Source organism: Peromyscus eremicus, chromosome 16_21, assembly GCF_949786415.1.
Source record: "Peromyscus eremicus chromosome 16_21, PerEre_H2_v1, whole genome shotgun sequence".
NCBI classification, from domain to species: domain Eukaryota; kingdom Metazoa; phylum Chordata; class Mammalia; order Rodentia; family Cricetidae; genus Peromyscus; species Peromyscus eremicus.
In genome coordinates, this window is record NC_081432.1 from 8,471,645 (window position 1) to 8,497,234 (window position 25,590).

General features: G+C 43.3%; 1 protein-coding gene across 3 annotated transcripts in view; it reads right to left on the reverse strand.

Moving 5' to 3' along the window:
• Positions 1-25,590, reverse strand: part of Hsf2bp (heat shock transcription factor 2 binding protein) — a 79,598-nt gene that overhangs the window by 44,175 nt on the left and 9,833 nt on the right. For all 3 annotated transcript variants that reach the window (XM_059281540.1, XM_059281539.1, XM_059281541.1), the window contains exons 4-7: positions 21,000-21,103; positions 12,828-12,977; positions 10,839-10,971; positions 6,631-6,748 (exon numbers count right to left, since the gene is read on the reverse strand). In XM_059281540.1, the coding sequence (XP_059137523.1) occupies positions 6,631-6,748; positions 10,839-10,971; positions 12,828-12,977; positions 21,000-21,103 (505 nt within the window). The remainder of the gene's footprint in view (positions 1-6,630; positions 6,749-10,838; positions 10,972-12,827; positions 12,978-20,999; positions 21,104-25,590) is intronic.

The window sequence follows — 25,590 nt, forward strand, 5'->3', positions numbered from 1 at the left end:
AGTAGGCCTGAGTAACAGCAAGAGCCACACTGTGACCCACCAAGCTCAAAACATCTCTCAAACATTTTTACAGAAAAGAGCATGAAAACAGACCAGCCAATCTTCTTGAGACCTCAAAAAGCAAAGCTACAATGTGAGGATGACTATGGTTCAGGATAACCCTGGCAAATGTGTCTTGCTGACTCATCACTGACTGTCATATAGCTTGAAAGTGGCAAAAATTACTCATATACCAGCAAATGTCTTGAATTTTCTTTTTTCTCAGATCAGTTGTCCTTAAGATGCTAAAATGGAACCAATGCAATTTTGACAGATGTGGTGTCACCTGAGCCTGGTAATTGCCAGGGTACAGGTCTGGGAAACCAGAGACCTCAAGTCATGAAGGAGTTACCACCTAGAAAACTTGTTTCTTGTGCAAAGCACTTTCTCTATATGACATTTCCATTCCAACAAAAACTATTTATAATGATGTATCAAGTTTCTAATTGTCAAGTGGCCTAGTATCTGCTCCCCTGACCCTATTATAGGAACAAAAGGAATGAAGGCAAAACAAAAAGCAAACGTGTTGCAAGACCTGTTTATTGTTAACTCTGTGGCCTTAAAGTGCTTAGCTATGTTCTAAGATTCACCTTAAGGTTTGAAAGAGAAAAAAAACGTTTTCAATGGGAGGGGATGGGCTTGGAAAGCCACCCAAGCAATTCTGCTTAATGAAATGGAAGCTGTCTGCTTCAGGGGACAAGGCCTGCAAGAGGGCAGAAAGCACTCCCCTGCTCTTCTCCAGCCTGACCTGCAAGTGCATCACCAGGAGAGAGAGTGATGCAACAAACCACCTTCCTCACTCTAGAACAAGACCTGCTCCATGAGCAAGAAGCAACAATAAACACCCCGTACTAGAAACGAGGCAGCCAAAGACAGAAAGAAGAAAGGAACGGCTGGGATACCAGAAACAAACAGACTCACTCATCTTCAGCCAGCTGAACCCAACAGACAAATCAGAACCATCAACCAAGTCTAAGACATAGAAACAAGTTTCTCCTCAAAGACGGCATGTACTGTGAGAAAGAACTGGTTAAGATGTTTAATCTTGCTGGGTGCTGGAGACAGGACCCAGTGCTTACACACTTGGTAATACTCTACCACTACCCTCCACAACTAGTCCTGTCAGATGGTTTATGACAGAAACTAACAGTTAGAGTTCTACTCATTTTCAAAAAGGAGCATAGCAATGAAATACATTTTCTGCTGCACTGGGGCCCAGTCCCAAGACCTTGCGAATACTTAGCAGCCAGATGCTCTACCACTAAGCCAGCCTCAGCTCTGGTAATTAACTACTTAACATACTTATTTAGATTTGGTGTCCCCACCCCTGCCAAGTAAGAACCTAAAACTGTGATTTACACCTGATGGGGTCCTAACATACTATCTGTATGCAAAGGCTCATCCACTGTTCAACACAAAGAGCAGACAACACCAGCCCTGCTGGTTACCAATCCATACTCAATGCTTTGAGTATCAATTTTCCGGAAAGACAGTTGTTATGGTTTGGATCTTCAGTGCTGCCCAAAGGCCATGTGGTAAAAGCCTGGATGCCAGCCTGGGGCAGTACTGGGAGGTAGTGGAACTTCTAGAGGATGGGGCTTAAAGGAAAGAAGGTCATTAGGGATGTCATGGAAAGGGGCAGCTAAGAGCTGAGTTTAAAGTGCTCCTCACCTGTAGGGAAGAGATCCCTGACAGGTGTCATAGAATAGGGTTCCAGGGAAGGACTAGTTCCTAAGTGACCACTTGGTTCTCAGCTGAAGGCTCCACCCCAGGTACCAGCTGGGTTGCAAAGCCCAGTAAAGGGAATCCCCTTGCTCTGTATGGAGCCTAAGTAGCATTTACAATTATGACTGAGAGGGGTTCCAGAACACACATACATGCAGGCCAGACAAGGGCAGGAGGGAGAATTTTACATGTCTAAGACAGTTTTGGTTGCCTGCTTTCATCAAGAATCAAATGGAAATACCAGTATCACATGACAGCAGGGGAGAAAAAATTAGGAATTAAGCAAACTTATACTCCTTGGGAAGTTCCTGAAACTTAGGAAAGCCTCTTCCCAGGTTATATAACAACCGCTGGAGGATGAGCCAAGCTGCCTACAAGTTATGCAAGGAACTGAAGGAAAATAGTTTTTGTGAGTCATCATTCCTTCTGGGGTCAGAAATTCAGTGATGGAGTTGCCTTTGAGTCATCCATGTTTCAGTAAGTAATCCCAATGAAATTTGGTTCACCAAAGGCTAGACTTAGATGTAATTGTTAATTTGGTCTGTTGTCAGTGCCCTATCTGGGCTGAGTAGGCATTTGTTCATATCCCCCCCACCCTAAAAAAAAGTAATACAACAAAGCCATCCATTATATTTTGGCAAAGAATCGATCTGCAGTCTGCCCCTATAATGAGAACTTAAAAAAGGCTGGATTTGAAAGCAATGGAATTGTTTGGTGGAGGGAATGTGAAGGCAGAACGGCATTTAGGTTGTGACATGATTTCTGGCCGCTGCTCTTATTTAGGTCTACAGTAAAAGTGAATGGCAAAGATGTGATCTGATCCACAAGTATGAGGCAAAGAGAAAGCTACTTGAGAATACTGTGGGCTTTTGAAACCTCAAAGTCTGCCCCTCAACCAATCTCACATCTCAACCAATAAGGCCACACCTCCTAATCCTGGCTAAACAGTTCCACTAACTGGGGTGACATAGTCAATCATATAGGGCCAATTTCATTCAAACTACTACCACACAACCACTGAACTCTCTCTCCAACTCAAGATTCTTTTAGAAGGTTTTACATGTAAAAACCAGCAGCTGGGAGAAAACTGAACCCATCTCTGGGCCTGAGGCATCAACTCTGAAAGTGAGTAGCTTTTGATGGTTAAGTGATAAGAGCAAAAGCCCCAGGGGAGAAGTGAGTCACAGATGGGGGGGTGGGGGGGGGGAGAAGCTCAGCACAGCACAGCAAAGGCCCTATTCAAGAGGACTTAGGCTGCTGTCAAAAGCAAAGCAACTTCAACAGAGGAGAGCCTAAAAACCACAGAGAGAAGGCAAGCAGCTTGCATGGAAGACAGCCAGCCACGTGAGGAAGCCACCTGAGGCTGGAGCATGCCAATATCCCACATGGGATTAGAAGCTGACTGTATACAAACGTGGAGAGCTGCTGGGAAAGGAAGCCAACGCGATGGCTCTTCAGGCAGCTCTGCAGACAGCCCCTTCACCATTACTGCCAGCACCAAGTGCTCACCGAGATCCACAAGCACAGATGCCAAGGAAGGGAGGCAGAGAGGCTGCCCGAGAACCAGCCCTCGCACAAAGCTTACTGGAAAGCTGCAGAGGATTAGCTGGCCCATAAACACTGACCTTATAGAGGTCACAGAAGAAAAGGAGGCAACGGGTCAGCATTCAGAACCCACACAGACATCAGCACATCACCGTGGAAACACCTTAGCAGGAAATGGATAAAGGGTACAGACAGGTAATTCACAGAGATGGGACAAGCATGAAGAAAAATGCCCACCTCACTGGTATTCCAAATCAAGAGAGGGAAGCAGGCAGATGACTGACTACCCAACTGACTGATGATACATACATTCTCTATAGGAATAAATAACAAAACGCTGACAAGGATGCAGGAAACAGTACACTGGCAGCATCTTACAGAGCTGTATGGGCACCACTTCTCAAAAATCCCACTTTTGGGGAAACTCCTAGAGGAACTCACACATAGGTCCACAGGGATATTTACTAAGTGTTCACTGTAGCAGCATATAGGTAGAGAAACAAAAAATATCCTAAATGCCCTCAGAGGCTGAGAAGGGTGATCCAAATGTTAGGACTTCTGCAATTTTTGAGACCCCAAAGAAACAAATCAGATTCATAGTCAAGTTTTAACACTATCATAAAGAAAACTACACGTCACATTACAGCACACATTGTTCATGCACATAGACATGTCAGCATAAAACACCAGGGCAAACTACAGTGTGGTGCACACAGGATGTCACAGTACACATACTCTCACCTCTCACCTCCACTGAACACAACTATAAATTCTGAACATAATGCGTGGAACAGCTACTTGAGATCGAGGACAGGTAACCAGCTGAGGAAATGAGAACAGAGCATGCCAAACGACTCGCTTTCACAGACCTGGACTCGTACTACACGGGAGGGTCTAGCTCAGTCTTAAAGAGAAGAGAGGGGGGGGGTCTACTGGCAGCCACAGTGATAGTAGGAGCCCCAGGCTGCAGAAGGGGATGCTTCCCCATCTTGAAGATCTCAATAGCTATAGGCAGAGTTAAGCAGCAGCCACAGTAATACTTTAGGCCACATCAAGCCTCAGCGTTCTAGATGGGGACTAAAAAGGGGAGCTCTAGGAGAACAACAGAGCATCATAGGCATCATGGAGAGTCAACTGTTGAGGAAAGTGACACCACAGAACTATCTGTAAATTTCCAGCTTCACCTCAAGCTGGGTGTGTGGACCTCACCATACACAGCATTATTCCCTGGACCTCCCACGGATCCCTGGTACATAGGGCAGCTCCACTAGCATGGGAAACACCAGGTAAAGGCATTCTACACATGGGGCTGATACTGAAACAACACTGCGACTTGTAACTCAAATCCAACTGGACTGCTGCATTTTCCAAAGGCTTTAAACATGAGGCTTCTAACATAATATTCCCAATGCCCAGGATTCATCCAAAATTATTCAGCATACAAAAAGAAATAGAAAAATCTCAACAACACGGGAAAAAGATAAGAGACACTAAGGCCAAGATGGCACGAATGTTGAAAGTATCTGCCACAGACTTTAAAGGGGCTACTGAACTAAATAAGATAAACTTGCAATACATAAGGCACACACTTGGAAGAATGGCCCCCAAATTTTCTTGCCACAGGGCTATATGTCAGCACAGGAATGCTTGCCTTGTGAAAAGCACAAGGTTCCATTCCTAGCACTGCCCCCCAAAAAAGAAAAAATATTTTCTGGCTTAATCCCCAAGACTATATATACATCATACTCTGATAAAGTTAAATTATCTAGCAAAGGAGGTTCTACAGATGCAATCACCATTACTAATCAACAGGCTCTGAGCTGATTGAGAAAGTTTATCTAATATGCCTAATCTAAACACATGAGCCCACAGAAAGCAGAGATGACTCTCTGGCTAGGAGCAACAGAGAAAGTCTGATACACACTGGGATGGATAATCATTATCAACTCAACTGGATTTATAATCACCATGGAAAAGCAACTCTAGGATGTTTCCAGAAAGGTCTGAGGGAAGACCCACCCTGAATAGAAATGGTACTATCCTATGGTCTGGGGTCTTGGACTGTACAAAAAGGATAAAGCAGGCTGCTGAGATGGTTCATTGAGTATTTCCCACTAAGCCTGGCTGGCCTGTGTTCAATCCTTGGAGCCCACACAGTAGAAGGAACCGATGCCCATTAGCTGTCCTCTAAGCTCCCCATGCACGCGATGCCATGCACACAAGTTCTTGAGGAGCACACGTGTATACAAACATAAATAAGTAAATAGTTAAAAGTACTTTTCAAAAGGAGAAATCGAGCTGAGTAACAGCATTCCCCGTTTCCTGACTCTGGATGCCATGTGACCAGCTGCCTCACATTCCTGCCACAATGCCTCCCCTGCCATGAGGACTGCACCTCAGACTGTGAACATCAACAAAGCCTTCCTCCTGTAAACGCTTTTGTCACAGCGACCAGAAAGGTAATTAACACAGTGCCAAGTATAAAAACACTGCGGCATGACAGTTGGGATGTGGGAGAAAGACGCAGCTATCCCTGGACAGGATTCAGCTGGCCACCTGAAAGAAGAGAACAAGGAAGCAGATTCTTCCAGAGGCTCCTCAAAGTGCCCACCTGAGCACCACCTTGATTCTGACCTCAGGATTTGCCCAGCAGAGGACCTGGTCAAGCCACTTCAGATCCTGACCTACAACACTGTGAGATACTAAATGCAAGTTTGTCATGATTTATTAGAATGATTTTAAAAAACAGCTACAAACTCTAATACCTGAGTGGGAAAATGCCATAGCAAACACCCACTGAAGTTCACTCTGAGGCCACTAGAAACACAATCCTGAAATATTTAGGATCCACTGATTATTCTAAGGGGTAAGTGTTCCTTATCTTGATTCATTTTTTTCCCTGAAATATTATTTAACCCAACACTCAGGAGGCTGAAGCAGGAGGAACAAGAATTCAAGGCCAGCCTGGGCTACACATCAACCCTATCTCAAATAAAATTAGATAAAATATAACCTAAGATATAACACATCCCTTATATCCTCAGGCAATCTGTTTCCTGTTTTTTAGAACTACAGCTAGGTCAACTGTGTTTACTTGAAGAGAGGTTCCATGTTGACTCCCCATGGGAGCCTTATCCTCTCTGAGGAGTGGATGGGGGGGGGGTCGTGTAGGAGGTGAGCAGGAGGAGGGGAGGAAGGGGGAACTGTGTTTGGTATGTAAAATGAAAAAAAAAAACTTTTAAATAAAAGAGAGAGAGAGGTTCCATCAGCATATTCTAGGCACTATGCAAGTTGAGAGACTGTGAGCTATTATCTACATACACTTTGAGTTTAGTGCACTGGCCAGGCTTTAAGTCCCCCAGCAACTGCAACATGGTATCCAAGAGCACCCGACTGGAATTCACCAAGAACTCACGACCACATGCAATGGCAGCAACATCTGCAAAAGACAGAACAAAGCATCAAGACCACAGGCACAGCACAGATAACAGTGGATGGAGAGAAGTGACTCCATAGGTTCTCCTCCAATCTCCACACATGCATACATACAATTAACATTATATGGACTGAGCAGTTCATTTATATATTTGAAACACACACACACACACACACACACACACACACACACACACACACGACTAAAGAAAAACAGACTGGGCTGAGAGATGGCTCAGCTGTTAAAGGCTAGACTCAAAACCAAAAATATAAGAAAAATAGACCATGAATTTGAGAGACAGCAAGAGAAGACACATGGGAGGGGAAGAAGGGAGAAAAGGGAAGGGGAAAAATGATATAATTATATTGGAATCTCAATAATTTATTTAAAACTGAAAAAAACTAATGTTAGAGCCAGGGCTGGAGCACAGTGGCGGAGGGCCTGCTTGGCATCTGCATATATGAGGCCAGCCAGCCCCAGGGTCAATCCACAGCAACATGAAAAAAAATAATATATAAAAATCTTAGAGGCTGGGCATGGTCACATATACTTATAATCCTAACATTTGAGAGGCTGAAGCAGGAGGATTCCAAGTTTGAGGCTAGTTTGGACTATTTAATAAAACCTTGTCTTAAAAAAGAAAAAAAAAAACTCATGTTGACAGGCAGTCACTACCAAATGCTGTCTAAATGCACAACCAGAATTAGGAGGCAGGGTATGCAATTATTATTTGTGAGTCTTCCAAAAGCAGGAATACAGGCAGTAAACTAAGTTTTCTACTTGTGAGTTAAGTGGGTCACTCTTCACAAGATCTCCATTCTTCCTCTGCTCCCTTACTCAGGCTGTCCTACACTGAACAATCCCTCACTTCACATGTGCTAAGACTTGCTATGGTCCAGCAGATGCCAGGATGTAAGGCCATCAGGGCAGGTAGGGTCCTCCCATAGATGAAGAAACCCTGTCTAAAGGAGTTAACCTGGGAAGTGGGCCATCTTATCTTAAAATCCAGACTTTTACTGCTGCACTAACCTGTCATTAGGAATTGTGGTGGTGTGAATAAGAATGGTTCCCATAAGCTTAATCACTAGGGAGTGACACAATTTGAAAAGATTAGAAGGATTAGAGGTGTGGCCTTGTTGGAGGAGGTGTATCACTAGGGATGGGCTTTAGGGTTTCAAAAGCCCATGGCAAGCCCTGTGTCCTCTCTGCCTGTGGATGTAGCTGTCAGTTACTTCTCCAGCACCATCCTGCCATGTCTGCTGCCATGCTCCCTACCATGATGATAATGGACTAAGCCTCTGCAACTGTAAGAAAGCCCCTAATTAAATGCTTTCTTTTATAAGAACTGCCATGATCATGGTGTCTCTTCACAACAATAGAACACAGACTAATACAGGAACAATGACTGGACAAGTAAGAAATTTAATATCAGTTTTTGCTCATACTATGGTAAATTGGGAAGAGCTGCTCCATTCTTTGGGGGGGGGGGATTCTACAAAATCACAGCTTTTCATAAATACCTCAGAAAGCTAAGGCTGGCTGTGAAGCGCCTAAGGAAAGAGGCTGGGACTTCCAGGCAGAGATTAGGGACAAACATGCTCAACCTGGAGCAGATGCTCAAAGCCACATAAGCCAACCACAACAAACCAGATCAAATGTTTATTTAACATGCCACCAGGACAGCTACTGTGTGAGGTTGACTATGGAAGAAGGACAGGACTCCACTCCCTAGCTGGGGTGTATACTGCCACATGGGTTTACTGAAATTCTTAAAACTTCTAAAAGATGAAAAGGAACTGGGAGAGTGTTTGCTGTGTGTAAGACTGGAAGATCAGCTAACAACAAGAGGAGCTGCAGACTGCTAATCCATGGCCTCCACAGTGCTGCCATCCCCAGACTGGTGGCTCCAGTAACTGGAAAGCACAAACCTGTGTCACAAACCCACTGCAACAGCGCACCACCGGTCTGGAACCCTTTTTCAGGCAAACCTCCACTTTCACATGTGCACTACTGTGATTTAGACAAGCGAGCCTGAACGCTGAGCAACACGATGCTCCACCCTCCACTACCTGCCTCATGGCACACCAGCCAGAAATTCATGCAGCTTAAATTCTCAACCTAGCAAAAATGACAAAACACATGGATTGTAGACCTCTGAGGTCACTTTTAGAGAGAACTAATCAAATGTACAAATGCCTTCTTTTTAAATACAGCCTTTAAGGCCTGACACTCAGGAGGCTGAGACAGGAGGACTGAGTACAGCTGCTATGATGAATGGGCAGAGAGCTGCCCTACTTCAGATAAAGTGCCAGCCAAGCCAGAGGACTGGACTCTCAGCATCTACCCAACAATAAATACCACTGGAGGCTGGAGAGATGGCACAGAAATTAAGAGCACTGGCTGCTCTTCTTGAAGACTTGAGTTCAACTCCAAGCACCCAAATGATGGCTCACAACTCCAGTTCTAGGGAATCCAACAGCCCCTTCTGGCTTCCACAGGTGCCAGGCACACATGGTGGCACACAGGCATATTTGCAGGCAAAACACTTACGTTGCAGGATAAAATAAAAATAAATCTTAGAAAATGAATAAGTACCACCAACTTTTAAAGGGATTTTTTTTACTGTCAGCCAGGTATGGGAGTGTACATCTATAATCCCTGTGCTCAAGAGGCTGAAGCAGCAGATCACCTCAAGTTTGAGCCCAGCTTGTCTCAGATTTAGAGGAGGAGAGGGGGAGGGGGAGAAAAAGAAGTCTCCATAGGCCTTACCTCATACAATGGCAGTAAAAAGGTAACACAGGGTTGGAGAGATGGCCTAGTAGACACAGCACTTGCCACACAAACGTGAGGACTAGAGTGCAGAGCCTCAGCATCCCTATACATTCTGGGCAGGCATGGCAGCTTCCTGTAATCTCAGCACTCGGGAGGCAGAGACAGATTGCTGGTGCAAGCCGGCTAGCTAGACCAGAATTAGAAAGCTCCAGGTTCAACAAAATCCCTGCCATGATAAACAAGTGGGGAGTGACCAAAGAAGACAACCACCATCAACTCAGGCCTCTGCACACATGGCACACTCATGCCCTTGCACATGTACCTATACAAACATGTGAACACACATACACACAGAACAATAATAATGTGATGAAAAAAGACAATTTTGTCTCATATTAACAGTAGACAATAATCCTAAGAGTACATAGGCTACAACAGAGAAGAAAGGTAAGCACTTTGTCAATCTCAGGAAAAAAGAGCTTCCCCACCCACTGGTGCTCCCCACCGACTATATTAGGAGTCACTGGTCTCTCGCTCATAAAAATTTTGAAGGTTTGGAGTGTTACTTTTTTTTTGAGACAGAATATTGCTATGTAGCCCAGGTTGGCCTCAACTCTTAATCCTCCTGCTTCAGGGCCTCCTAAATCTTAAAATTGAAGGCTTGTGCCACATGCCCAGCTCCTTTATAGTTTTGCTAAGAAATTCTTTTGTAACACTTCTTCGGTGATAGGCTCTATTTATTAGCTTCCAGGAAAAATTTACTAAAAACACAAAGTTTTTAGAATCCTTTAAGTGGAGTTTAGTTTAAGCTTAGCTCACAGCTTTCGCTTTAGGCAGACATGAGTAAAACAGAAATTGTTCCAAATGAGAAGTAGTTAAATGGACAATCTGAGGCTTTTATTCTCTTACATCTGTCAGCCAAGTGTGGTGGTGCATACCTTTGATCCCAGCACTCAGGAGGCAGAGGCAGGTGGATCTCTGACTTTGAGGCCAACCTGGTCTACAGAGTGAGTTCCAGGATAGCCAGGGCTACACAGAGAAACCTTGTCTTGAAAAATCAAAAATAAATAAATAGAAATAAAAATAAATAGCAATCAAACATACCTGTGTTTCCTTTAGATCAGTTATTTCTAATAAGTGACAGTGACCCCAAGTCCCTGGGTGCTTTCCCATACTGGAGACATCTGACACCTCTCCCAGCTTACTGAGATAGACTCCAGGGTGAACACAGTCCTCCAGACACTGACACACATCCTCACACAAATCCCTAACTGTAATTACCAACCCTGATATATGGCACTATGTCTGAAAAGTTACCTACTTGTTACAATTCCAGCCAGTGCAAATACAAACTGATTTTCATCAGAATCAACCTCCCTAACGTCCCCATCCAATGACTTCACAAAACTCTCCATCGTCTGACCAGTGATGTTGAAAAACTTCAATGCTTTGTCCTGAAAATTTAAAAAAAATAAAAGAATACAAGTATCACATCTTTCCAGAGAAGCCAGTGTAACAACATCACAAATGTGCACACCATGCAGAAGGACAGGCTGCAATTCCAGGAGCAATCATAGAAAATCTGTGCCACCACTCAAAGTTCCCAGGGAGGGAGGCAGTCAATGCTGAGACTCATTCCTGGCCACGGTGGAAAGAATAAGTGACCTTTGGCTGCTCAGCCCTAAATGGGACATCTGTATCAACCACCACCACCACCAAGGCCAGGGAACTTCACACTAGACTGGGTGGGAAGAATGTCAGAGTTGGAGGGTAAAAGGAACGGCTGTGAAATGCTGTCTTCTGGACACTCATGAACTCACAGCGGCTGTGGCTACCTGCACAAGACCTGCACAAATATGCCAGTCCACATTTTAGCATGGATGAAAGATGGATTTATGAGGTACCATGCCTCACTGAGGAGCTACTAACTGCTGATGGCTGCTGGGGGTGTCACTGTTCTTCAGGACTGTGGGCACTGGTAGGTCCATACTCTAGTGGATGGCTACATCCATGCATATACACAGCACTAACTAGACTTAGTGAACTATATACTTAAAAAGGAAACAAAGTAAGAAATAGAAGGGGGATTTGAGTTATCTACGACTGAGATATACTGTGCACGTGTGTTTGTGTGTATAAAATTGTCAAGAACCATTTAAAACCAAGGCATGAAAACAAAAAACAAAACCTGAGAAAATGGCATAAGAAACTTCCTGAGTGATAGAATGTTCTAAGACTGGACTACAGGGATGGTCTTCCAACCCTAGAAATTTTCTAAGAAACCAGTAAGAACTGTGTAAGTCTAGTGGGTAAATTACAACATAGAAATCATCCTTATTTTTAAGACAAAATCTCATGCAGTCTAGGAAATTACACTTTAATAAAGTTCAACAAACTTTTAAGAACATTTAAGTTCTCCCTCAAGCCAAACACTGCGTCCTCTAAGCAGTAACTAATGCAGCTCTGGCTTCTTGCCAAGCATCCCGCTCTCCACTTCTACTCCTTTCCCCAGAGTCGAACCCAGACGCAGCCGGGGCTCCTTCTCTCAGATGTCAACTGTACCCTGACACTACATCTGTCTCAGTCACACAGCTCTCACGTGCCTCCTTCTTCCCCATCTGCCTGCAGAGAGCTGCACACCTCACTCAAAAGCACTTGAAGACTCTAAGAGGTTGAGGGAATGGACCAACATCTGCTTACCTCCAATCACAAATGACACTCCAGTAACAATACGCTGCAGTACAAGAACTCTCCACTTGGTCAAGTGACCTCCCCTCCTAAAACCAGCCAGACTTCTCGTCCTATAACTGTGATTTGACTGATTCTGTCTTCTTGAACTGTCCTTACCATTTTTTGCCATTTCTACCTACTCATCAAGATCCATTTCAAATTCCTCTCCTTATGGGACGTTCCCTAACATACGTGTGTGTGTGTGTGTGTGTGTGTGTGTGTGTGTGTGTGTATGTATGTGTATCAGACACACACACACATATATGTCAATTTTGTTAATTATATATTACCCATGAGGTAAAACACATAGGAGCACTTTGAACGCTGTTAAATTTCTTACATAGAAACCTTAAAGTGGTTAAAGATCAAAGGCTCCCCTTGGGGGTCAGGACAGAGGATGGTACTTCATTCTACACATCCCCAGAGCACCAGGTGATACAATGAACACAGCAGACACCTGGCAACCATCTGATGAACTAAAGCAAATTTACATCATGGCAGGGCTCAGCTGTCAATGTCACAGGCAGACATGCTGTCTCTTCCAGGTCACAAGGCACATCAACAGTGCCAGACAACTTACTCCTCCCAGAATGGCTTTGACGACTTCCTCACTGCTAGAGACTCCCCAGAGAAGGGTACAGGTAACTGCTCCCATTTGTGTACAGTACTCTGCCTGCTGGAGGAGCTGCTCTTTCGCCTCATTCAGCTGCTGTCGAAGGGCCAACTTCTCCTAAATTCACAACAAAATAGAACAAGAAAACAGTTCACTAGCATTCAATCTCAAAAATCTCTATTATACATTCTCTTTCACAAAGATACTTATTAGAGAGAAAGCATTAGGAATTCTAGAAAACAGCTGCAAGTAGAATCCAGCCCTTCCTGAGCCACAGTCCTCATATAAACAGTAAAGTTCCAAGCTTAGAGATGAACACACGGCTGCTTTACAGCTTACGGATAACTGCAAAGAGCTAAATTCATCCGTTCAAGTAAAGAGAAAACTAGAGGTGACTTGCGTGCCGAGTGACCACATCCAGAGCAGCACCACCAGACTTGAAAGCAAAGTAGCAACCTAACATGCAGCCTATACTGCACATCGTTTCTAGTCAGGGAGTCTGTCGTGCCAAATATTCATTCCACTAGCAGACACTACATTAAGTTTAGAAAAAGAACTGTAAAGCGGCTCCTTCTAGGCCAGTGTTTCTCAACCTGTGGGTCATGACTCCTTAATACCATCAGAAAACACAGACATTTACATTATGATTCATAACAGCAGCAAAATTACAGTTATGAAGTAGCAATGAAAATAATTTTATGATTGCAGTTACTATAACATGAGGAACTATATTAAAGAGCTGTAGCATAGTTGAGAAATACTGATCTAGGCAAACTATGAAGAAGTCTTCATGAGATTATCATAAAGATTCTGGAAAATATGAAAAGCATGTGCAGCTGTGAAATTACACCAGAATCAAACACCATACCTAACACCAGGCCGGAAAGCTGTGAAGGTGGGTACCCCAGATATGCTCAGGCCCAAATGCATGGATAACAAGGCCAATGAGGCCAGGGAAGGTTTTCTGTCCTCCCTCCAGCAGCTCCTAAGAACACCTAAAGCTAGGCCAGACTCTGACAGGACCATTAAGAGAAAAAGAGAACCATTCTCCCAATGATCCTCACATCAGTACATCTCACGGAGCTCTCTTCAGGTGGTCCTCCCCAGTGACCATGCTTCTTTGGTGTTAAAATTCCCTTTAAGGAGACAGCATTTCCTGAGAGATGAACTGAAATAGGGGTATCCCTCAGTCATAGAGCACTTGCCTACCATACATGAGGCCCTGGGTTCTACCCCCAGCACCACCAAGACGGGAGCAAGAAACTGAAACACACACACACACACACACTCACTCACTCACTCACTCACTCACTCACAGAGCTCAGGGACCACTATGGAAGAGGGAACAAAAATTTTTTTTTTTTTTTTGTTTCGAGACAGGGTTTCTCTGTGTAGCTTTGCGCCTTTCCTGGAACTCGCTTTGTAGCCCAGGCTGGCCTCGAACTCACAGAGGTCCACCTGACTCTGACTCCGAGTGCTGGGATTAAAGGCGTGCGCCACCACCGCCAAGCTCCAGAAAATGTTTAAGAACCTGAGGAGTAGAGTTTGTAGAAAAACAGTACCTGCTGGACATGAGAGCCCAGCTGCACACATGAACTCATGGTAGCTGGGTTACACACACAAGGCTTGCACAAGGTCAAGTCAGCTAGGATTCCAGCATAGATGGGGAGGAACTCACAAAATCCCACCCCTGTCTGAAGAGCTTTTAGCAACTGATGGCTGCTGGAGGAAGTAGAATCACTTTGCTCCAGGGCTATGGCCCCTGAGAGACTACGCACATACAGACAACACTAAATGGACTCCATGGGTATAAAGAGAGGTGGGGGACAGTGTGAGAGCAAAGAGCATGTCCAGCTCAAGAGTGTACATGAAGCTAGGAGTGAAAGTGAGCAGACATGATAAGAGAAGAACTGGAGGGGAAGGAATAGCTGGTGGATTTGATCCAAACACATTATATGCATGAATGAATACTACATAAAATGTTGTTTAAACTTTTAAAACAATTATCAAATATAGAACCCTTCTAAAATCTTTCTATAGCTCAGTTCAGATTTTAGCTGGATTATACTACCAGCTAATTTTTCTTTAAGAGGTTTCTTGAAGGGATGGAGAAGTGGCTCATCAGTTAGGCGCATACACTGCTCTTGCAGAGGACTCAGGTTCCATTCCACATCAGGTAGCTAGTAACCACCTGTAACTCAAGCTCCAGGAAATCTGATACCCTCTTCTGGCCTCCAAGGACACCTGCACATACCTACACATAAACTCACACAAGAACACATACACATAAATTTAAAAATAAACAAACTTTTAAAAGCTTCTTGAAGCACTGTATTAATGTTTGCAACTTCCTTTTTAGCATCCTAAAAGTAGCAACTCTTTCCTAACAAATTAAAAATATAAAAAATAAAATATTAACAGAAAACTGGCAATCTCTATCCTGGCTGGTTTGCTAATGGGGAAAGGTACATGCCATTGGATAAAAGTGCATGGAGCCAAACATGCTGGTGAATGCCTTTCATTCCAGCACTTGGGAGGCTGAGATAGGAAAAATAAAAGTTCAGTGTCAGCCTAAGCTACATAGAGCTGAAGGCAGTTCAGGCTCCATATCAAGAGGAGGAGCAGCAGCTACAGCTGCCTTTCAGTAAATGCCCGTCTTGAATGACAGAATGATCGGGGTTTCAAACACTTCAAGTATTATCACTGTCCTAGTACTCTGGCCTCAGTGGAAATGAGGGAATATTTTAGCTTTGACTATTTTTCTATTTCCAGTTGAACAGTCCACTAGTCGAACAGGGATAAACAAGCTGGCTATAATAAGGCCACTTGTCTCTGGCAGCTGTCTTTTCTGTAGCACTGTCTGTGGTCCGTGCCCAGGCCTGTACAGATCATGAGGCAGGACTAGAAGCTTATTTTAGAGCTGAGGAACCAGGAAAGAATCCAACAACTAGACGACTGAATTAGATTACTGCCAGTAAGTACTTCAGTATGGGTAGAAATCATTACAAAAAGACAGAAATGACTGAATCCAGCATGTAAGAAAAGCATGGAATCAAAACCATGAGTGTGCTCGGCAAGCAGCAATTTGTGGGGGTTGAGGGGTCCTGTACAGGGGCTTTGATAAAGCTATAATGGAGCAGTTTCCTCTTCTTCAGTGCAGCAACTTAATTGGATCATGGGAAGAGAAAAGTTGGGGCTGGGTGGCTCTTGGGTTGCAGAGGCTGCCTAGGGGAAGAATCTTGGCAATGGCAAAACGCCTCAGCACTGTGGTACAGGCACAGCTATTGGGAATACAGAACACCTGCGAAGGACTTAGCTGCTGTATTTGTTGGGGGGGTTGTTTATTTCTGAAACAGGTCTTATGTAGCCCAAGCAGATCTGGAACTCACTATGTAACAAAGGATGATCTTGAACTTCTGACCTTCCTGCCTCCAACTTCCAAGTATGTGGTATATACCACCATGCCCAGTCTATGCAGTACTAGAGATCAAACCCAAGGCCTCATTTATGCTAGGCACTCTACTAACAAGGTATAGCTCCCAACCCACTTGAGTTTGATATGCTTGTTCACAATGTGACCCTTCTCAGTACTGACCTGGTACACTGTTAGCCTTTCATCACTGACCAATGCCTGACAGAACAAAATAAAAGGATAAAAGATGTCTTGTCCATTAGGGTTTCAGGGTTTCAGTCCATAGTCAATCCATTCCATGGCTGTAGTCCTGCAGGCAGGACAGCAGAGCACAGCAAAGTTGCTCACCTCATGGACACCAGCAAGCAGAAAGAGAACAGTTCTGTGTTTTCTCCTTCTTGCCTTTTTATTCCATCTGGGTTCTCAGACTATTGTATGACACCATAGCATTCAGAGTAGCTGCTCCCCACTTAATCATTTCTAGAAACATCTTCACGAGCACAGCAGAAATGTACCTTACAAATGTCCTCAGTATTTCTCAGTCCAAGTTGACAAGATTAACTGTCACAAGTCCATCCTCTGTCAACTTGACACCCAAACACACCTTCTTAAACCACAGCTCCTAAAACCATACCTAATTTCCCCGTAGTGACAAGGCCATACATAATTCATAAAACATGACAGAACCATCCTATGTATACCCCTAAATACTTTAGTTCATTTCCCCCAGAGTCTCAGTAGCTCCAGAATTGCTCAACAGACAAGTACAAAGTTTCCTGAGACTCAGGGCAAGCTCTCACCTGTGAGCCCTTGTAAGGCCAAAAAGAAAGTTTGACATTTCCCAAGTACAAGGCAGAGTAAAGACTTCTATTCCAAAAGGGGCACATGGAAAGTAGGAGGATACCAAAGCAAGATGGGAATCAGCATAGCAATTATAAGCTCCTGTAGACATGGAGTGTCATGATCTGGGTGCCAAAAGGCTGGGTCAGCCCAGCCCCTACAGTATAGCACTGCAGCCACAGGGCTCTTCTAGACTGACCCTGCTTACTGTCTAGAGCTTTCCTTGGCAGACAGTCTAAATTCCTAGCATCTTCAGCTTATTGAGGTCTCTATTCCATCACAGCTTCATCTATTGCTCTTCCAAGTACTCCTACCACTGTTATACATCATCTGGCCTCCCCAACATTCCTTTGACATCTGAGTAGAAGCCTCTATGACCTGCCTTGCAAAAACAACATCAAATTGAGGACAGTAAGGTCTGCCACTAGCTTAAGCTATAGCCAGTTCCCAGTATAGACAAATTCACTTAATATTCTCTAGTCTGGTTCCCATTTCAACACTCCTAAGCAGTCTTTACTCTGTGTGTGTGTGTGTGTGTGTGTGTGTGTGTGTGTGTGTGTGTGTGTCTATAGTCATTCTGATCTTCTGAATTCCTCCTCCAGAATCACCCATAAGTTCTACTTACAGAATGTTAAGCTGTGCTGGCCCATAAGTATCTGGGTAACTGAGCAAGGTTGGAGGAATCCAGGTAGGGCACGACTATATGACAGCTTGGTAGGTTAGTTCTTGCCTAACATGTACAAGGACCAAGGTTTGATCTCTAATCTCTAGCACAAAACAAACAAACTTGGGGGATAATTCCCCAGGTCATTTTGCAAAAGGGTACCTCTGCAGGTCGATCTTTCATTCATCTTTTCAGTGAACTTAAACGTCTACACTCTTTTTTTTTTTTTTTTTGAGACATGGTCTCTCTACATAGCTCAACTGTCCTGGAACTATGTAGAACAGACTGGCCTCACACTCACAGAGACGGGCCTTCTACTCCTGACTGTGGGATGAGTGGGCTCTTCTTGATCACTGGCTGACCTCAAAGCACCTTATCTATTGACCTGGTACATACAACGGTGCTAATCTCTAGTGATTATTCATTTATTAGTCCCAACTTAAATGTGACTTTTTTTAGCTAGATTTTTTTTTTCTCTATATGCTCATTGTAAATCTGGCTAAAAGGGTTTGTTACACAGCAAAACTCCTGTGGTAGCTCAAATGCTGGACTACCTTAGCATTTCCTTTTCCAAGGGATTGGAAAGATTGTAAAAACCACAAGGCCACAAAGTCCACTGAGAAACTGTGTCTTCTAAATATGACAGGGAAACTATACCATTGAAATAGCTACAATATGGCTTCCTAAACACGACCTGAACAATTCCAATACTAGTTGACATACTAATATGAATGAGGAAAGCTCACAAGGCCCACCCATCCCTAGATGAAGAACTACAAGAAATTTACAACTGCTGACAAGGGAGAATTAGTCTTCCCCAGGGAAACGGCCCCTAATTGACTATCCAATACCAAGTGGTCAGCCCTAGAATCATATAATACAAGCAACACTAAACAGACTCAGCAAGTTGCTTTTATATTTATTCATTTGTGTGTGTGTGTGTGTGTGTGTATGTGTAACAATGATAATTAAAGAAAAACAGGTCATGAATTTGAGAGGGAGCCGGCGTTGGAGGACACGAGAAGAGTAAAAACGAGGAGGAAGAGAAATTATGCAATATTTTAATTAAAAATAAAATTCTTCTTTCATATTACTCGGCCAGGCACCTTTGAACTCAACTCTCACAAAGTCTTAGAGCACTGACACAAGATAGACAAGTTTTTTGCCATATTGGAATATGAATGGCACAGCCCTCTGGTCTAATTCCCAATAGAACCCTTGATACCATCTGAAACCTCACAAGCACCAGTCTCTACTCTGCATTTCTTCTGAGCTCCCACCACAATCTTCATTAAGCTCTACTTACAGTATTTTAAAGTTTTTTCTAGCTTCTATGTCCAGTTTTCCAAATTCCCCCCACAAACTAGTTTCAAAGGCCTACAAACCACATGACCAGGTTTAATCACAGCAATGACCCTGCTCCCAGCACCAATACTCTGTGTAAACACAGTGTTTCAATTGCTAAGATAAATGCCTGTGAGAAAAAAATCAAAAGAAGGAAAAATTCACTTTGACTCACAATTTCACAGACTTCAGTCCATGGTCACTTGGATCACTGTGGCTGTCCTGGAACTCACTATGTGGATCAGGGTGGCCTCAAACTCACAGATATCTGCCTGCTTCTGCCTTCCAAGTGCTGGGATTAAAGTGTTTTAAATGTCTATCAATTCCTTCTTGCCTACTAGTCAACTTCTAGGCCATAAAATATTTAGTCTGAAACTAACCAGACTGCCTTGCAATTTATCACCTGGTCTTAATAGATTATGGCAAAACTAAAACTTCAAGTTTGTGTTGTTCAGTCTAATCCAGGCTTACAATTAAATTCTTCCTAGCACATTCTGGTTGCTCAGTATTAAAATACAAGCCAACTCTCCCAGTTTTAAAAAAACTACAGCCACACACATTCAGAATTTCTTAACACACGTGAGCACACAGGCAGTATGACCTTGGACCAGCTATTCAACCTCTTTTACAATAGTAATACCTGCTGATATGCCTGGGACAGGAGAAGCATGTGGGACACAAATGGCTGTGTGCCTGGTAGCAGACAGCAAATATCCAAAACATACTAGCTGTCATGTTCAGCACTATTATTGCTTTATTGTTTTAAAATAAAAAGATACGCAAGCCCAAAATTTTACAAGTGGCAGCATATAACTAGTTTTATAGGAGATGAAATAATGTATGCCATCCAATTGTAAAAATATCTCAAAAAAATATATTAGGGACTACTAGAGAGGTGGCTTGGCAGTTAAAAGCACTTGCTGCTCTCGCAGAGGACCTGGTTTCAGTTTCAGCACCCACAAGACAGCTTATGGTGGTCTGTAACTCCAGTTCCAGGGGATCTGGCACCCTCTTTTAGCCTCCAGGGAAACCAGTCCCACACATGCTGCACAGACATACATGCAGGCAAAGCACTTGTACACATAAAATAAAATAATTTGTAAGGAAAAATATAGTCTCTTCCAATAGTAAAATAAAAATATAATTTCTTTTTCTTAAGTACCAATAAATCATACCCAAATTAATTAGAAATACATCTAAATTAATATATCTATCTCCAATTGTAAGTTACCATATACATAATATTTTCTCCCTGATTCTCTGTTATAAGCATATACATTAAAGCAGACTGTTTTCTTTTGTTTGAGACAGAGTCTCCCTACATAGCTCTAGCTGCCCTGGAACTCACTAAGTAGGTCAGACTGGCCTCTAAACTCAGAGATCCACCTGCCTCTGCCTCCCAATTCTGAGATTAAAGGCTTGAGCCATCATGTCCAGCTGAAGCAGACTTTTAAATGCAAATATTAACAGGAAGCCAGAGAGATGCTCAGCGGATAAAGGCACTTGCTGCCAAGCCAGAACCCACATGGGAGGAAGAGAACCAACTCCCACCAGTTGTCCTCTGACCTCCATACAGAATGAAGCATACACAAGCCTGAATACATACACATAAACATACACACACAGACGCTCTCTCATGCATACACACGTTCTAAATGTACAAAAAATATTTTAATTAGAAGGAAGTGAATAATCTACATGTTAAATGGTTGTAAACTTATTAACAATTCATCTACCTTCTAACCTACTTAAAATACAGATATTTGAAACTACAATCTCCTGAGGGTTAACAGGGAAAATGTGAGACTAGTCGCACCTTACGAGAAAAAGGCAGCAAACCAACAACAGTCACGAGCAGGAGCCTCGCCTAAGCGCCTACCTTCTTCTCCCTCCCGCTGTCTGCCTGTGCGGTTTCTAGCCGGGCTTTGAAGTGTTCACAGTCCAATCTCAGCTGCTCTAACTCTTGTTCTTTGCTTTCCAGGTCTAGAAGAGACAAAAAAAAAAAAAAATACTCAATACATGTCAAATCACATTCAACATTCTTACAGTCCTGTTTCTAAGCCCTTGCGGGGAGACGGGGAGGGAGAGGCTGGGGAGTAAACCCTGGCCCATGCACACTATGGTACTAAACTGCCTCCAGTCCTGAAAGAAATTCTGCTGTTATCTTACTTTGTGATTTTTAAGACCTCATTTACTGCCAGACATGTACTCAGGGCTTCAAGAAAATGAGTTATTTAAAGGACCGAAGGCAGAGCTGAGAAGCCCGACTATCTCATGGCACAAACCTGTATCTGTGCCATAAAAAGCAGAAGGCATCTCATGAGTGGCTGGTGCCAGCAGGAGCTGACTCACAGAGCAAGTCCCACCAACTGGCAGCCTGACTCAATGGGAACAACTGCAGTAGTAGTCAATGGAGGCGGGAAGCAACAGAGAACAAGACCAGAAAATGCTACAGTGAGGGGGCAGTGACGACGTAACACTTCCTCTCCACCATAATCATTCAGCTTATGAGTCAAATGGCCAACAAAAAAAACCAAAAGACACCCACAGCAATAAATCAATGAAAAACATTATCAACTTTAAATACTGTAGAAATACTGGTGCTCAAGAAAATTGGACACTTAATTCAAATTTTTAAGAGTTTGGTTTCAAGGCATAGTGTGTGGTTCCATGGGTGTGGTGGGCCTCAGAACTTACATTTCTTCTCTGTAATTTTTTATTAATAATTTCACAAATGCATCTAATATATTTTGCTCATTTCCACCCTAATTATCCACTCTCATGCCCATCCCACTCCTGATGACTTGCCTTATTGCCAAGAAGTCTCAGCCTGCTCTCATGTCTTTGTTGCTGCTGGTTTGTTGGGGTATTTGTGTGTGTGTTTGTGACCTTCTGAGTTTAACTAGTGTTGCATAAACATGAATCATGGGCAACTTATCAGGGACTACACCACTGAAGAAAATTATTCCCCTTCCCCCTGCAACCAGTAACTGCCAATAGCTCCTCAGGAAGGGTAAAGAGAATTTACATTTTTTTTTTTAAAGATTTATATGTAGGGGGCTGGAGAAATAACTCAGAGGTTAAGAGCACTGGCTGGTCTTCCAGAGGCTCAGAATTTAACTCCCAGCAACCACACGGTGGCTCACAACCATCTGTAATGAGATCTGGTGCCCTCTTCTGGTCTGCAGGGATACGTGCAGGCAGAACACAAATAAATAAATAAATAGCTCTTTTAAAAAAAAAAATTTATATGTGGGGACTGGAAAGATGACTCAGTGGTTAAGAACACTAGCTGCTCTTTGCAGAGTTTTGTTCCCAGCATCCACATGGTAGCTTACAACTGCCTGGAACTCTGACTCCCATTTCTGGCCTCCTCAGCACCAAGCATGAATGTGGTACACATATATTCATGCAGGTACTCACACATCCACATAAAAGGTAAATAAATCTTTTTTTAACTATATAAGTGTTTTGCCTGCACATATATATCTATATACGTATGTATGTATGTATGCATGTATGTGCACCATGTGCACCTGGTGCCAATGGAGGTCAGAAGAAGGTGTCAGATCCCCTGGAACTGGAGTTACAGACAGTTGTGGGCTACCAGTCCTCCAGCCCTCTGCAAGAGCAAGTACTTTCAACCACTGAATCATCTCTCCAGCCTAAAGAAGTTACATGTCTAACAAGGTTCCTGGGTGAGACTTTATGGAAACCATACTTTAAAACCAACTACTTCAATTCAACAGCCCCAGCTCTCTTCACCAGCAACAGGAAAGGAACACACAGTAGACAAGAGAGCTTAGCTACAGCAATGTGAGAGTATGAATGGAGGGTAGTGGGACTGGGTAAGGGAGAGACTCTGAGAACATATGGAAGACCACACACCCTCCACGCTCAAGGAGAAAAGGTTTACAGGCTGCTGCTCAATTAAGTGCAGGGCTTTGGGCTCCAGAGATCTGAGAAGGCAAGGGGACACTTACACACAAAACCCCAGGGACTGCCTAGAGCTGCTTGGCATCCCAAGCATTCTGGAGAAAGAAACAAGGAGAGTGTCTACATTTCCTTGAGACCCTGTCCAAGAAGGAAGAGTAGAACCCAAAGGTCAACAGACAAGTTGGAGATTGTGAAACTGGCTGGCAAGCTCCTGCTCACATTTCCTAGAAGCATGCAAGCCACACTGGGCTATTTATTCTCCCTCTGTCAGAGCTTTCTTCTCTGACTTTTCAGGTATGCCATACTATATGAACTCTAGTTTGTCCTAATAATCATCACCACACAAGAAATCAATGAGCAGTGGAACTTTATGCCTTAAAAATAATATTGCTGAGTATGTAACCATGCTGACTGTTAGTTACACATACACATATGTACATTATAATCATATAACTTGAAATACATACCAAATAACTAGACAGAAACTAAATAATACAATTATCAGTAGCTTACACTTTTCTCTTTACAGCTAACTCTTAAAGTCTGCTTCTATTATTGAACTGTGCTACTCGAACACAGCCGAAAGGAAGGGGGTAATTAAAACTCTACAAATCTTGTCATGTAAAAATATACAGGGATTAATTCTAACCACTCAGCGCTTTCGTTATGGTAAATTCTTCTCTGTGTGTGGTTTTATGTGAACATTCTACAGGCTTAACAAGGCTCTTGTCACAATATGGAAGCCCAGAAAATTCCAAGCCACTGCTCACATACATCAGGTGTATCAGCTGTGTCAGACTGCCGCCTTGTGGCCAAATGGGAGCATTGCTTGCAACCTACCACCACCAGGACATGTGATTGCCATGTTTTGTTTTATGCAGCACCCTAAGTGCCTAGAAAAGTGTGTGGAAGGTTATAGGCACTACTTAAATATTTTTCACACAATGAGTATCATTTGTTTATACATTCTTGACCTTTATCCTTGAGTTTAAAAATATAGGTTTGGTTAAGACAGATCTTCCAGGAAAGGTGCAAAGCTACACAGAGAAACCCTGTCTCGAAAAACCAAAAAAGACAGAAGATCTTCTCCCTTAAGAATAATATACTGCTTTTCAAGCTGGGCAGTGGTGGCGCATGCCTTTAATCCCAGCACTCAAGAGACAGAAGCAAGCAAATCTCTGTGAATTTGAGGCCAGTCTGGTCTACAGAGTGAGTTCCAGGACAGCTGGGACTACAGAGAAATCCTGGGGAAAAAAAAAAAAAAAAAAAAAAAAAAAAAGAATATACTACTTTTAAGCCAGGAGTGGTGGCCCACGATTTTAATCACAGCACTAGGGAGGCAGAGGCAAGTGGATCTCTGAGTTCGAGGTCAGTCTGGTCTACAGAGTGAGTTCCAGGACAGCCAGGACTACTCAGAAAAACTCTGTGGTGCTGGGGGGTGTGGCAGGGTATACTACCCTTGGCCAGGAGTGGTAGTACACTCTTTTAATCCCAGCACTCAGGAGTCAGAGGCAGATCTCTCTGAGTTCCAGGCTAGCCGGGTCTACAGAACAGCTCTAAAACAGCCATAAAAACAAACAAAAAATACTACTTTTGCAATTTTTTATCTAGGAACAGAAATAATATATACAGTGATTGATATACAGAACTGAGATGAATTACCCAAACTCTATATGAAAACAGGGAAGGGTCTGTCACACAACCTAGACTGCTTTTGGTATTCAAAGCAGAGGAGAGTCTCTAGCTACATAAATTGGACGGAGGGCAGCACACTAGACAGACTAGTAACACACAAAAGCCACTTATGCCACAGACTGTTTCAACAGCAACACATCTTCTGGAACAACTACCATTCTGGCTTTGTTTGTGGGTTTAGATGACAGAGTCTCGCTGCAGTTTCTAGAATCCAGCTGCCTCAGTCTCCCAGGGCTGGGATTATAGGTATGCAGCACACCTAGCCTGATAGGTTTGAGTTTGGGGATTTTGGGTGGTGATGATGGTAGTTGGCTGCTTGCTGTCACTGTGGACTGAACCTGAAGTCTGGTGAATGTCTGGCAAACCCTCTATCACTAAGCTATATCACCAGCTCTCTTTTTTTCACTTGAGTCAAGGTTGCCCAGGCTGGACTTAAATTTACTCCGTTGTCCTGGCAGGACTCAAAATCACCATCCTCCTGCTACAGTTCTCCCCCAAGTATCTGGCATGGCATGTACCACCAGACCTAGCTTTGACAGTTTTGATAACATGAAAATGACTATCTTTGCATTCAGCCTATTTAGAGAGGGAAGAGAGTTGTCAGTGAAAAGCAGGGTTTCTGAAACATAGATCAAAAAAGTTAAGATTCCACTAGGGTCTGGTTTCTCTTACCCTGTTACCTGGCATGTTTATAACAAATCATTAGTCATTTTCCATTCATGTGAAATGCTTTTTACCAAATAACTGTCTGAAAACAAAAATACTTTGAAATAACCATTAACTTTTTCTTTCCTTCACTCTGGCAGGTTCACAGAAGTGGGTCAATACTGACATGCTCC